Here is a 14,692-nt window from a genome sequence, read left to right as displayed (position 1 = left end):
CTGTAAACATGTGAAGATAGCAGGCAACCATGCCACAGGTATGCACTCATGATTCCTACAGCCAACTGAGGTAGTTTGAAAGGGGTCAAATTGTGGTCTCCCGAGTGGTGGGATGGTCCTTTCGGAGAATTGCAACACAAGTTGGATGTGCTGCATCAGTTGTGCAATGCTGCTGGTACTACTGGTCATATGAACATTCTCATATGCATAGACAAGGTTCTGGATGGTCATGCAGTACAGATACATGCCAGGATCTTCATATTGTAAGGCCGGTTGTGGCAGATCATACAGCTACCAAAATACAGAAAAGAGGGACTGTGAGTCCAGACATTTCAACATGAACTGTTGCAAACCAGTTATTAGCAGTGGAACTATGAACATGCACACCTCTAGTCCATCTTACACTCATGTTGCATGCAGCATCTAGATGCATGGCTTGACTGGTGTTGTCTGAGGATCACTTGGAAGATGGAATGGCATGCCATGGTCTTCAGTGTGAAGGCAGATTCTACCAGCACACAAGTGATGGCTGTTCACACGTACAACGTGGACCCAATGAGTGCTGTGTCGTAGAGTACATTCGTCCAAGACACACTGGTCCCAAACCAGACCTTATGGGCCTGGGTGCGATAAGCTACAACTCTTGTTCAGCTTTGGTGTTCATGAAGGGGATGCTAGCCAGCACTCAGTGCATTAAGAATGTTGTTAGACTCGTTCTTGCAACAGGAAGGTGATATATTGTTCCAGCTGGACAGTGCTCACCCACACACTGCCCATGAAACTAAGTGTGCTCTGCAAGATGTGCAACAACGTTCCTGGCCAGTATGATCTTCGGACTTGTCTCCAATCGAGCACATGTGGGATATGATGAGTTGAGAAGTGACTCATGTGACTTATCAACCAACAAGTCTTACAGAACTTCACAAACAGGTCAACCAGGCATGGCAGTATGTATCCCAGGGCTGTACTCACCATCTGTAGGATCTAATGGATGCCAGAATCAGTGCCTGCATTGGAGGCAACATCACTCACTGATATGGGTGTTTTGGCATGGGTTATTACATGGTACCTCAGAACTACTTGTGCTATTGATCTGTAAATGTAATCATTTCATGTACTTCATATGCACTGTTGCAACAGTAAATCTTGAGTGAATTGGAAACTTCTAAAAGGGCATACTATTTTTTTCTGCCAGTGTATGTAAAAGTTATGTGCATACCATCTATATCTTGATTTACTATGTAACTTCGAAGTGCTTTTTGATTTACAAGGCAGTGTATTCCAGTATCTGTATGGTCTCTGGACTATTTTTATTTGCATAAAAGATAGTAATCAGACACCAAAATTCTCATTCTGCAAGTACCTTATCACATTTGTTCACAATTAAATTGTTTATTCTGTGGTTGTTCATTTTATCTGTGCCTAAAGATAATATAGTCCTTCATCTAATCATATAGTAATATCTTCATCTGTAATTTACAACAGTGACTAGGAATTTCTCGCGTGATGCTCAACATGAGATCATACTATCCAAAATTTCCCCTTTTCATACAAGTAATCTTTTACCAGCCATCAAATTTACTTAACTTTTTTAGGTCCCATGAATCTCCATCTGAAAACTTTCCACAGCCACCTGGCACTTAGTTTTCTATTTTCCTTTGCTGCAAAATTCACAATTTAGAAATATCAATACTGCCACAACAAAGTGTCTGCTACATCAATCATATTGGTAGTCATATGCAAACAATGCACCATTTCCTACAAAGCTGTCTCTAGAATCAGCAACATAGTTGCCTCTTGTAGCATTTCTTAATTGCTGTTCCTTCCTCTCAGCTTTATAGCTCATTCATATCTTGCAATTTCCCACATTTGCGCACGGGAAATGGGTTATCACATGGATGTATTAAAATGTAGAACTTCCTTAATGCTTAGCTCTTGATTATGAAGTGACTGAAACACCTGATGGTATTGGATACTTGAAGTAAACTTAAGTCACCACTGATTCCTCATGTATATTGTATAGGACAGATATAATACTATTCATGTCTGAACTTCTCATATGACTTTAAATTCCAACTATGAGCAGTACTACGAAAAAGGATCATTGCAATGTGGTTTCTAGGAAGATCATGAGAATGAGAAGCAATGGAGAAGTGATGACTCAAAACATGAGGACCTAGCAGATATGAAAAAAACATACTCAGCCTGCTGGCCCCGTGACTGGTTGCCACTAGACTGTCCAGGAGTACGTGTGATAGCAGTTAACTACTCCACAGATGCAATGCTTTGGTGCCCTGTTGGAGTTAAACAACCACCACGGTTTGTAAAACACAATATTTCACTTCTTATTTAAACCTTCTTGTATTGTAGTTTTTATAGCTTATCATTGATCATTCTGAATAATACCTTCATAAAATTAAAAAATATTTCAGAATAAAAATGTCACAAATACAAATAAAAACTGTTGTTAAATAAGGCAATGACTTAGCTACTTAATTGTTTCTGTGTGTCCTAGAACAAATTTAAGGATCTGGAATTCTGAGCTAATGTGAACTGTCAGGCTTTTGCAGACAATTTTGGAATACTTTCAGAAAATTCTGACAGAAGGGAGTACTCAACAAAATATTCTGGGGAGAAAAGAAGAACTGGTCTTACAACTTTGGCAGAAATAACAGAATTCATGATAACAATATTAGAGAAGGAAAGTTGCTACTCACCATATAGCGGAGATGCTGAGTTGCAGATAGGCACAACAAAAAGATTCTCACAATTATAGCTTTCGGCCATTAAGGTCTTTGTCAACAATACACACACATACACACACACACACACACACACACACACACACACACACACACACAGACACTCATGCAAAAGCAACTTGCACACAAGACTGCAGTCTCAGCCAACTCAGGTAATTCATGATAAATGTAAAAAATGCACCAAAATAAACTGGAATACAAATAGGTAAAATAGAGAGATTTAGTAAATTTAAATATTTTGGAGAAATCATACCGCAAAATGGACTAGAAAATTTTGCAATTGATGGAAGGGCTAAGGAATGAAAAGAGCCTATGGTTTGACAAGAAATAACTACAACAAGAAATGAATATCAAGGAAAACAAAACAAAAAGACTATACCACAGGGGGGAAACCAGAATGTTTATATGCACGTGAATGCTTAAAGATGAACTATAAGCTGGGCAGAAAATGGGTTCGGAAAGACAAACTATTAGAAACACAGTGGGCATAGGCAAACTGCAGATGCCCAGAGAACGAGAAGTAACAAGGAGATCTACAAAAATATTGAGAAAATATCAGACGTAATAGTAATGTGGAGAGTAATCTCCTTTGGATACCTCTGCTGAATGAATGAGAGCAACCTAATGAAACAAATATATTATATTTGTGGGAAAAGATGGTTCAAATGGCTCTAAGCACTATGGGACTCAACTGATGTGGTCATAAGTCCCCTAGAACTTAGAACTACTGAAACCTAACTCACCTAAGGACAGCACACAACACCCAGCCATCACGAGGCAGAGAAAATCCCTGACCCCGCTGGGAATCGAACCCGGGAACCCGGGTGTGGGAAAAGAAATTGACAGTAATATAGATTACAGAAATAAGAAAAAACTAGAAAGAAACACCATCAAAGAGTCATAAATAACAGAAAGAGATATTTTTAAGAATAAAATAAAGGCTTTCAAAGCAGAAGAAATAAGAAATCAGGAACAACAAGGACAGACGAAAGGAAAAGTCAACATAGGGATAAGATTCAGGAATACTTTCAAAACAAAAACAACAAAGAAAGAGGAGAAACTGGAGTTGTTAAGTGGTTCTAGTTGGTCCAAACAAAGATAAATTTAAAAAAAATAATATCACAACATTTGGAAGTTTACAAAAAATGGTTCAAATGGCTCTGAGCACTATGGGATTTAACATCTATGGTCATCAGTCCCCTAGAACTTAAACCTAACCAACCTAAGGACATCACACAACACCTAGTCATCACGAGGCAGAGTGGAAGTTTACAACATCAAGAAGGAAGCCCATAACTGAATAACCTTTATACCACAGATTATCTACATGCTGATATGTACATGAGTAGTATTACAGAGCTGTAGGCCTACTTGATCTCCTATTTGAGAACTCAGTGAGATGTGAAGCTCCCCTATGCTCCAGTCAGGGTCTCTAAGCCTTGTAGCATGGAATCGAAAAGGGAGTGAATATATGACATGCTGTCTAGGAGATAAAGCTACTGGCTTATGTTCTTTTTTTTTTTTTTATTTTTCCCCTGGTACAATCACATGAGCAATTCAGAATGCTGTTCCCAGCATCAACCAGCCACTGGTCATCATCAGGCTAAACACACATCAACACAATGCTCATGTGACTGTGTCAGAAAATAACTATAAAAATGAAATGTATGGATAGAATCCTGTACATGAGACTTCTGAAACATGTTTCAAAGTGTAATTTCATCATGAATTTTTGTTTGTTGGTGTTATGTCTGATCTCTATGAGAGTGTAATACCCTTCAAAGAGGTTAAATGACAGGAAATGTTTACAAGGATAGCCTGAACAGAATTATGAAACAAAATGTACTTAGGTTTAAGTTGTTAATTAACTGTATTATTGGGGAACTAAAGAAACATAAAGTACGAGCAGAAAAAATTAAAATATTTGTTTTGAGTTCAAGATATAGTCAAGTAATATGTCATATATCACAAGGTCACAACTTGCAAATCCAAGGTATTAGAGAAAGAGTAAAGAATCAGATGAGAAGGAAGGAAGCAAAAAATCAACCTTTCTGGAAGAAGCCTGAGAACATTCACCTGGAGTGATTTAGGTTAAACGTGAAAAACATAAATCAGGATGTCCAGACAGTGATTTGCATCCACTTCTCCGACATACTATTACAGTGTATTAACAACAATTCTGTCTTGCTTAGTATTCCTAAGGTGCCATGTTGTTTTCAATGGAATGCCTTATACCAGATGGGCACTTGCTATAAAATAAGTTTTCAGTTGACACAATGTGCTGACTACCATTTTTAATAATATTTTTCTCATTCATTTAGCTAATAATGCAAGCATTTTAACATTTTCAGTGTGAAAAGTGGATCTCACTTTTTTGTTGTCTTTGTTATTTTTATTACTACCCAATAGATCATGTGTAAGTTTAGTTTGCACATTTTGAATGATCAGTCAAGCAAATTCCCACATATCTTTCCAGCACATCAATGATCGAAAGAAGCTGTAAAATGATTGAGCTCTTATGCAGGATTGGTGTAGGAAATTACCCAATTGTATGGGTAGGCCACTCAAAAGGTGGACTGTTTGTGAAGCAAATAATAGTTTATGGTAAGTAAAACTATGTTATAAGTTGCAGTTTTAAAAGTGCTGCTTTATGTTTATTTCTTATATATGTTCAATTGAAGTGATTACTTTCACACCCTACAACACTGATTACCATTTCATAAATGCAATATATCCATCATGCTCAGCTTATTGACAATTAATGCTATACATTACAGCACAAGAAAGTGGCAAAGAAAATTTAGCTGGCCTGTACCGTAATACAAGAGGAATAATGTTCTACAGTGTGCCTCATCGTGGATCTGTCCCTGCCAAGATAAACTTGCCATTTCTCAGGCAATCCATCGAACTGACAGAAGTACATGCAAGTAATGTATAACAATAGCTAACACACAATAACAACAAATTTGTAAAATTTCAGTAACCTGATAGGAAACAAACAAGCACTAATCCAACAGCTGTTCTTCTATGAAAGAGATCAATGTTTCTCCACTTAGTTAAGAAGTGTACATCTGTTCTTTATCCAACACAACTAGAAAAGTAAAGAAGTACCATCTATTTTGATTTTCAGTCTGTATACTGAGAATGAATTCTCTTACTGTGTTGAGCCTTTGCTGGCTCAGAAAGGAAGGTGTAGAACCCTGTGAAGTTCAAGCTTCTAAGAGGTGGAATTAGTCTGCATAATTTGTGCACACTGCCCTTTAAAGGCAGTGAGCCAGAATTGAAATTTGTTTTGGTACACAGTATTAACTTGTCATGCATATGTCAAAATATTCATGCACTTTTCCTTTACCTCTTAGTTCTTTAGTTCTCAATCAGTAGAAATGAGTCTGGGCCAAGTATCATATTTGCCTCACTAACTGCAATTGTCTGCTGTCAGCCTTGAACCTCTCTTTTTATGCAAACTATGAGAACCAGAATATGTAGTGCCCCCTTCACTTTATCATATCAAATATCATTTGCCCTATATGTAGTTAATGTGCCTAAAAATATTCCTGCAAGAGCAACTACGAGTTTGCCAGGAGAAAATACTTCAACTAGGACTGAAGTACTCTAAGGTTTTTGTTAACAGACTTCCACTTGAGGAAGTGTACTGAAAAGTGTTGCATAGTGCTGAGCACTTTTTCAAACAGTAACATAGGATTAAATCATTAATTCAGTTTGCTCAAATATCTCATGTTCAATAAATGGTTTTTGTCATTCCTTTCAAATAAATTTATGATATCAGCCCAAATTTTATAAATTAGTAAATATACTGTCAGTTTAAGGGTCTCTTACTCATTAAGTAGAGGCATCCATGAGGTTCAAGATGAACACTTCATGCTGGTGAGATTGCTGACTTTTGCAGTAAAAGCACTCTTTCTGTCTTAACTGACTTTCCCATGTAACATCAAAAAGTTTTTTCACTTTATCACTGGTGTTGACAGTATAACTCTTGAAGATTGGAAGATTGTTACATTTAGTTTCTGCATAGAGAGAGAGAGAGAGAGAGAGAGAGTGAGAGGAGGGGGGGGGGGGGGGATGGAATGGTTGTATCATTAAGACACTCAACATTGTGGTCATTGGTGTTCTTACAAGAATATTTTGAGATGAATGTAGTTAAAATACTTAAAACTAAATGTTAAATTTTGAAACTAAAATTATATCTAATCCAGTCTGTGTCGTTTGTACTCATTCACTTAAAAATACATAATACATGAAACTCACTTTATGTTCATTTTTTCAAAATCAATTGTTACAATAATGTAAGGGGAAACTATGATTAGCTAATCACTGAGAAAAAGAAGGATGCACCACACAATTAAAAAATATTAAAATCTTCTGTCTAGCATGAATCATTGTCTAATTGAAATGTGAACTGTTAATTGTGATTTATCATTCTTATAAAGTACATTTCTAAATTAGACATTTCAAGTATAGAAGGCTGAAATGTTAACAGTTAAACCGGTACACGTCAACTAATTACATTCTAGAAATTTGTTTATTATCAATAATGCAAGTTTAAAGGACTGACATACCAAACTGGCCTTCAGATCAACTGGTATTGATTTGTTCTTGGTGTATTGCCCCATTCTGCTACATTACAAAACTAATGAAATTCTGGAGATAGAACTCCACTATCATCACAGTGCAAGTGCTAATAACTATTTAAAAGCTGTTTACCAAACTTGCCATGAATAATATATTCGGATCAAGATACAGGTGTAAGTAAATCATTGAGACCAAAAAAGCAACCAAGTCGACAAATGAGCTGAAATACACAAACCATGGGATATCGATGATCCTAAGATTAAAAACTACCATCTTTTAATTGGTGAAATGATAGCACTTAACAATGAGGCAGTGAATACAGTAGAAAGAGCGAGCTTTGGAAGACTGATTAATAGCACTTTTCCACAATATAAAATACCAAATCACCCTTACTTTTCAGGCAAAATAATTCCAGAAATATGTCATAAGGTGGCTAACACAATTAAAAGATTATTTTCAGAGACTGATTATATTTTCGTGACATGTGGATGTGCTTGCATAATTAAAATTTTCTTAAGTTTTACTGCACATGTTATCGATCATGAACTCAATGTCAAACATATAATGTTAAGCATCAAGTAGTTTGAGGGACAACATCCACCAGAAAACATAGTGATTAGTTTACAGGAAATTACAAATTTACAGGACATTCAGCTGGCAAAAATTCATATAATTATTCACGATAATGGATGAAACATAGTAAAACCTGTTAGTACTACAGAGGTGGCCTCAGTGCTTTGTTTCATTCATAGTGTTTAATTAATTGTTAACCATTGTCTGAAGGCTCAGTCAAATGTAACTCACATGATAGCAACTGGCAGGAGTATCGTAACTCATTTTAAACATTCAGGAACTACACAAAAAAAATTGCATTCTACCCAAAAAGATACCATTTGGTTTCTATACAAATTGTAAGTAGCTGTTTGCTCCCTGTAATTTACCCCTGTCACCTTCAGAGTTTGAAAGTCAACATTGTCAGAAGCCATAAATGCTATAAATGTAGGTTAGCCTTTCCTTAAACTTTCTTCTATGAGACATCATAGAGTCACAATTGTCCTGCGTGTTCCTCCATTTTTCTGGAATCCAAACAGATTTTTTTTAAGCTGGCTTCTGCCAGTTTTTCCATTCTTCTGTAAAGGATTCATGTTAGTAGTTTGCAACCATGACATATTAAACTGATAGTTCAGTAATCTTCACACCTGTCAGCACCTGCTTTCTTTGGAATTGGAATTATTGTATTCTTCTTGAAGTCTGAGGGTATTTAGTCTGAAACTAGATGGTAATTATGAGTCAAGGGGCATGAAAGGGTAGCAGTAGTTGAGAAGGAAATGAGAAAGAGTTGCAGTCTATCCCCAAAATTATTCAATCTGTATATTGAGCAAGCAGTAAGGGAAACAAATGAAAATTCTGGAATAGGAATTAAAGTCTAGGGAGTAAAAGTAAAAACTTTGAGGTTTGTCAGTGACACTGTAATTCTTTCAGAGATGGCAAAGGACTTGGAAGAGCAGTTGAATGGAATTGACAGTTTCTTGAAAGGAAGATATGAGATTAACCTCCACAAAAGCAGAATGAGGCTAATGGAATGTGGTTAAGTTAAATGGGGTAATGCTGAAAGAAGTAGACTACGAAATGAGACATTTTAAGTAGTAGAGTTCTGCTATTTGGGCAGTAAAATAATTGATGGACGAAGTAGAGAGGATATAAAATGCAGACTGGCAACGGCAAGAAAAGAATTTCTGAAGAAGAGAAGTTTGTTAACATCGAGAATAGATTTAAGTGTAAGGAAGTCTTTTCTGAAAGTATTTGTAGGAATGTAGCCATGTATGCAATTGAAACATGGATGATAAACACTTTAGACAAGAAGAGACTAGAAGCTTTTGAGATGTGGTGCTACAGAAGAATGCTGAAGATTATAGTGGTAGATAATGTAAATAATGAGGAAGTACTTAATAGAATTGGGGAGAGAAGAAATTTTTGGCAAAACCTGACTACAAGAAGGGATCAGTTGGTAGGACACATTCTGTAACATCAAGGGATCGCCAGTTTAGTACTGGAGGGAAGCACAGGGGTAAAAATCATAGAGGGAGATCAAGAGATGAATATAGGAGCAGATTCAGAAGGACATAGTTGCAGTAGACCTGGAAATGAAGAGGCTTGCACAGAACAAAGTACCTTGGTGAGCTGCATCAAACCAAACTTCTGACTGAAAACCAGAACAATGACATCCAAACAGTTTTGGATTTCCCTCAACTTGAATCGGTGCAAGATGTCAATACATGGTGGACTTCCACCTATTATATGCTTGGAACACTAATGGAACAAAAACAGACCATTTCACTTTATCTTGCAGACTGTGATATTGCCAATCTGACTGCTACACAGTGGGAGCTTCTAGAGCAACTTCTGAAATTATTGCAGCCCTTTGACGAAATAACAAAAATGACAAGTTTCAGATATGCTTACTTTTGTGAAGTTATTCCATTTGTTGTTACAGTACTGTGATACTGATAAAAGTAGCACATCAGAGCTAACACCTAAATTAAGCCAGATGAGGCTGTCATATCACAAAGGTTGCAAGAATGATTTGAAGATGTCACAACAAGTGAAAATTATTTACTGGCTACTGCTTTATACCCATGCTTTAAAAGGAATGTTTTCCACTTCTAAATTGAAATTACAGGATTTCAAGTGCATAGACATTCATTATTTTAAAAAATGAGCCCACAGAAATACATACATTTATTTTATTTGATACCTAGTTTTTTATTAATTTTTATATTACAGAAATAATTATGTACTTATGACTGCTTTAACAATTACAAGAAAGGTCATTGTTGTCATTATTATAAAATAAATCAATAGTTTCATTTTACCAGTCATTTGACTACAACAAAACATCTTACTAAAGTATTTGGCCAAATAGCTTAAAAGTGGCTGAAAGCCAAATAATAGCCAAACATTTATTGCAATTCACTGTTTACCAAAAGTTGCCTGTCTTCATGATTTTCTATATTATGTAGTTCTTGTTTTAGAAGTTTCCGCATGTTTTCTTCAGTAAAGTCATGTCTGCTTCCTCTGACACTCACTTCCCTTCAACTCTCATTTTGCTGCAGTTATAAGTTTTTGTAACCGCAGGTTAAGCTAGCACATGAAACCATCATCATCCTATGAAAGTACCATTACCATACTCATTGTAAGTGCCAATCTAGCACACCAAGAGGAAAGTAACAGTATGGAGAATTGCATTGTTTCAGGAGTATAACATGACTTAGTCTCATGATGGATATTACCAAAATTTCAAAAAATGCACAAGACTGAAAATAATTCTGAGAATATGTAGATGCATGAAAAACACTGACTTTTTTAAAAAATAAAAGAGTTTGTGCTTCATTGAAAAACAATTTATATTCACAAAACTATTCATTATCATTATACGTGCTTCATTCCTTACAATATAATGTAATACAGTGTGGGAATAAAATTTACTTACCACATGTACTTTTTTCACAGATTGTCATAATGTCTTGGAGCTCCATGAAAAATTTCTTTCCCTTGTAAATAGAAATCTGTTACAAGCTGAAGTCTGCAGTTTCACAGAAACAGTTCAGACATTTATGAAGCTTGTTTACTTACAGATTGTATCAGTTGAATCAGCCGGTAAGTTGTTTGTAAGAGGTGACAAAAAATAGACTTTTTGGTGAAAACAATGACTGAGTTTTACTTTGTGTTTTTCAGATGCTGGGATTGGTGAACTGTATGGTGCTCCTCTAGATCACACCAGTATATGCAAACCTGTTGATAGGTAAGACAGCACACCTATGCAACTACAGCACACCAACAACATTTCCTAGTAAGCTTACATCTCACACTGACACCAATATAAAGGAACAATGAACTCTCATAACAACATGCAGGATAAAGAGGAAGGGGGACATCAAAATATTGGTCATCTTTGATGATTCTACTCATCTGTATACCCACGAGATTTTCAAACATTGGGAAAGCTTAAAAACACTGGCTAGTGAAAACTGAAGAAAAAATTTCAATTTTTATCCTATCAGATGTTCCAGTTATTTGTGCATCATAATTTGAGCATTTAGATGCCTTTGACCTGTTAAACCTGGTGGCACATGGCCCATCAGTCACATTCCCTCTTGAGTACGTTGTTTGACACACACATCTTTTACTTTCAAAGATACAATTATTCAGCACAGTTTTAGTCATGTGTTAGCACTACTGTCTACACATAATTTTTGTCTGTAACTGTCTTCAGTTTATATCTCTGGTTTGTTTACCTGTGGAACTACAAGGACATTCTTCTCCAAATGGCACTGTTACAAGTAATTCTCTAGATAATGAAAAGGCGGTTGACTTTGAATGCCTCACAAAGCACTGCTACAGTTGTAGGTGCCATGAGAGGTGTTGTATTGATAATTTTCTCTAATGGTGGTGAGCACCAAATTAGTATAAATTACTCTTGTAGTAACTCTTACTTCTTTAGTCAGGACTACTTTAGTAAATTACTTCTGTAGTAATATACTCTTTTAGTAACTGTTCGAGAGCTCAATTTCTATTTACTTCTTTAGTTATAACTAAAGTAGTAATGACTTTTTACTAAAGAAGTAAGCCATTTCTGGACACTGCTGGAACATGTATTACATCCCCTCTCGGAAAATATTGATTGTCAGCAGACATTATTTCATCACCTTTGAATAATTTATGTTCATTGCTTTAAGTTTAGAAGCTAGAAAGGATTATTAAATTGAATTATTACGATTGTAAAATCTAAATGCTATTGCACTAATTAATGATAAGATCTGTGTATTATGAAAAAGAAACATTCTAATAATGGATGAATCTGCTGTTAACCCCGCCATCTGCAGCTACCATCGTCCATTGTTTTTTGGTGACACGTATTAATTTAAGCGCCAGTTTGAGATACGAGTTAGCAGCAACATGCAGGTAGCCAAGAAATGCTCAAAAACCATACCATAAAATGAAAAAAAGAGTGATTTGCTGAAATAATGAAAAAGTACATAACTACTATTGAATCTAAAAATCATGATGTCAAAATGCTAAAAAGGAAAAAGGATGTTTGGGGAAAAATACATGTTGAATACAATGCAGAAGCTCTTACACAAAGGTCCCAAGAGCAGCTTAAAGTAATTTGGAAGGACATGAAAGTGAAAGCAAAGAAAATAAAAGCTAAATTTAATCAAGAACAATTTCAAACTGGCAGTGGAGTAGGTGAGACAAAGATCAACAATATAAGGCAAATGGTTGTTATATGCTCCCACAAGTTTTCAAAGAGATAGCTGGAGTTAACAGCAATGACACATCTGAAGATAGTGCGATACCTTCAAGTAACTTCGATGATGATAACTGCTCTGAAGGTAACAATGAAGCGGCTGAAGGTGGAACTTTATCTCATAGCCATGAACCTCGGCCTGCATTCTCTAGTGGGAGCTTATCAGAAGATGCACCTAGCCAAAGAGGGAGAGAACATGCGGTTGTAGTGAAGAACAGAGAATTGCTGAAAAAAGCAGATGAGCTTCGTTCCATAACACAAGAGGAATACAATGCAAAAACGTTATTAATAGAAAGACAAAGAGAAATCATGGATGAAGCGAAAACTGTAAAATGGAAATTATGAATCAGTTCAAGAACGTAATGGAGCAAACTTCAGGTTCCAGTTCTTCAGCCAACGTGCTTGTGAAATTTGGGTTTTTGTGAATGAATAAGAAAGTATCCATATGTATAAAACATCTTTTATTTCCTTGATATTTTTTCAAATGGTTAATATGCTCCTGTTTCTTGTGTGGCACAGTATTTGTATTTATCATTTCAGCATCGGTACTAATTTTTGTTAACATCACATTCTAATATTTATCTGGATTTGCAATATTATAAAATATTTTTTTTTAGAAATAATCAAAACATTGTATGACTCTCAGTGCTCAATTAAGAAATAAAAAGAGAATCTTAATCCCCAAGCAAACAAAATAAGAAAGAAAGAAAAAAAGAACACAACTATAAAATTACACATAAATAAAATGAGTCACTTTCATTGCAGTAGTGACACTCTGGAGGTTTATTTATTCATTTAAGAAGGGAAAGTCTTTACACTAACTTCTAATTTTACTAGCAAACTAGGTACATTTTAATTACAATAATTAAGTATAATAGACCTTCTGACAACTTGGCCTGCAGCATCTGCGTCTGGCTAAAATGCTTGTTATTGGCTGTCATTCACTCGACAGTGTCATGGCGAAACACATGTCTAACTTCTACTCAAAAGTTGTGTAGAACTGTAGCAGCCACAACAACATTCCCACACTCGTTTGGTTTAAATCGCAATGTTTAGTGAGAATTTGGAAACTTTTCTTCCAAACACCGAATGCTCACTCTATTACACATCTGGTAGCAATATGGGTTCTATTGCAGCACCGGCTCCTGTGTGGACTCGGAACACAGGTGTCATAAGATGTTTGGAGAGAGTATATCCATTATATCCAACAAGCAACCCATCATATTGTCCATTTTCAAATTCTGCAGCAACTCTACTATTGTCCCAAATGCATGCATCATGTGTCGAACCCAGCCAACGGCTTACCACGTTCAGAATGTTCATACTGGTATCACAGATGATTTATGTATTGGTAGAAAAGAAATTCTTGAGATTTCTGTATAGTTCTTCTTAGGCTCCAGAAGGATAAAGTATGGGTATGTGTACACAACCTATGGCTCCTCTGACATTTGGGAGTCCACCAGTTTCATACAATTCCCTTTTGTTCTTTGGTATATTTTCTTGGCTCTGTGGCATGGACACATACAGTGACTTTTGCTATCCACCAGTAATGGAGTGAATAAATTTACCTTGTAAGTAAATGAAAAATTTTCTCCTGGAGTAATTTACTCCTTTAGTTCAGTACTATCGTCTGGAAGTCGCCGATTTCCTTCTCTATTAGTAACTTACTACTTTAGTTTCACTTACTCCTGGTTGGTGCTCACCACCCTAAGAATTGCAAGAGTTAAAGTGGTGGAATGGAAGGGGCAGGTGTGCTTACAATTTTTCCACAAGTATCAGACATTATTAAATATTAGATACATCAGTTATCTTGGGGATGGAAATTCAAAAAGACTCATGAAAGTAAAAGAATCTAAAGTGTAAGGAGATACAGGAATTTGAAAATTGAAAGGATGGGTGCAATGCTATGAAAACTGAAGAACCTGAAAAGAAAGAAATTGTCTGATGGTAACGAGTCACAAGTTGTGTATCTCCTTCAGATAGTGAGATCACTATACTGCAATGTTACTGTGGTTTTGCAGTTAAGAGAAAT

At 36.0% G+C, this 14,692-nt stretch overlaps 1 protein-coding gene across 3 annotated transcripts in view; it reads left to right on the top strand.

Moving 5' to 3' along the window:
- Positions 1-14,692, top strand: part of LOC124607148 (protein SERAC1) — a 131,409-nt gene that overhangs the window by 86,487 nt on the left and 30,230 nt on the right. The window contains exons 5-9 of one of the 3 annotated variants that reach the window (XR_006978784.1): positions 2,123-2,319; positions 5,239-5,366; positions 5,540-5,679; positions 10,863-11,009; positions 11,088-11,154. Coding sequence is in view for 1 of the 3 variants with exons in the window: in XM_047139361.1 (XP_046995317.1) it covers positions 2,123-2,319; positions 5,239-5,366; positions 5,540-5,689; positions 10,863-11,009; positions 11,088-11,154 (689 nt within the window). In the remaining 2 variants the exon portion in view is untranslated. Of the gene's footprint in view, positions 1-2,122; positions 2,320-5,238; positions 5,367-5,539; positions 5,690-10,862; positions 11,010-11,087; positions 11,155-14,692 lie in introns of those variants that run through there. The other 2 variants (XR_006978782.1, XM_047139361.1) reach the window with 2 other exon arrangements.

The sequence above is a fragment of the Schistocerca americana genome, chromosome 1 (assembly GCF_021461395.2).
Source record: "Schistocerca americana isolate TAMUIC-IGC-003095 chromosome 1, iqSchAmer2.1, whole genome shotgun sequence".
Classification (NCBI taxonomy): domain Eukaryota; kingdom Metazoa; phylum Arthropoda; class Insecta; order Orthoptera; family Acrididae; genus Schistocerca; species Schistocerca americana.
The sequence above is the reverse complement of the archived record's forward strand: the minus strand, read 5'-3'. Positions and strand labels throughout refer to the sequence as shown.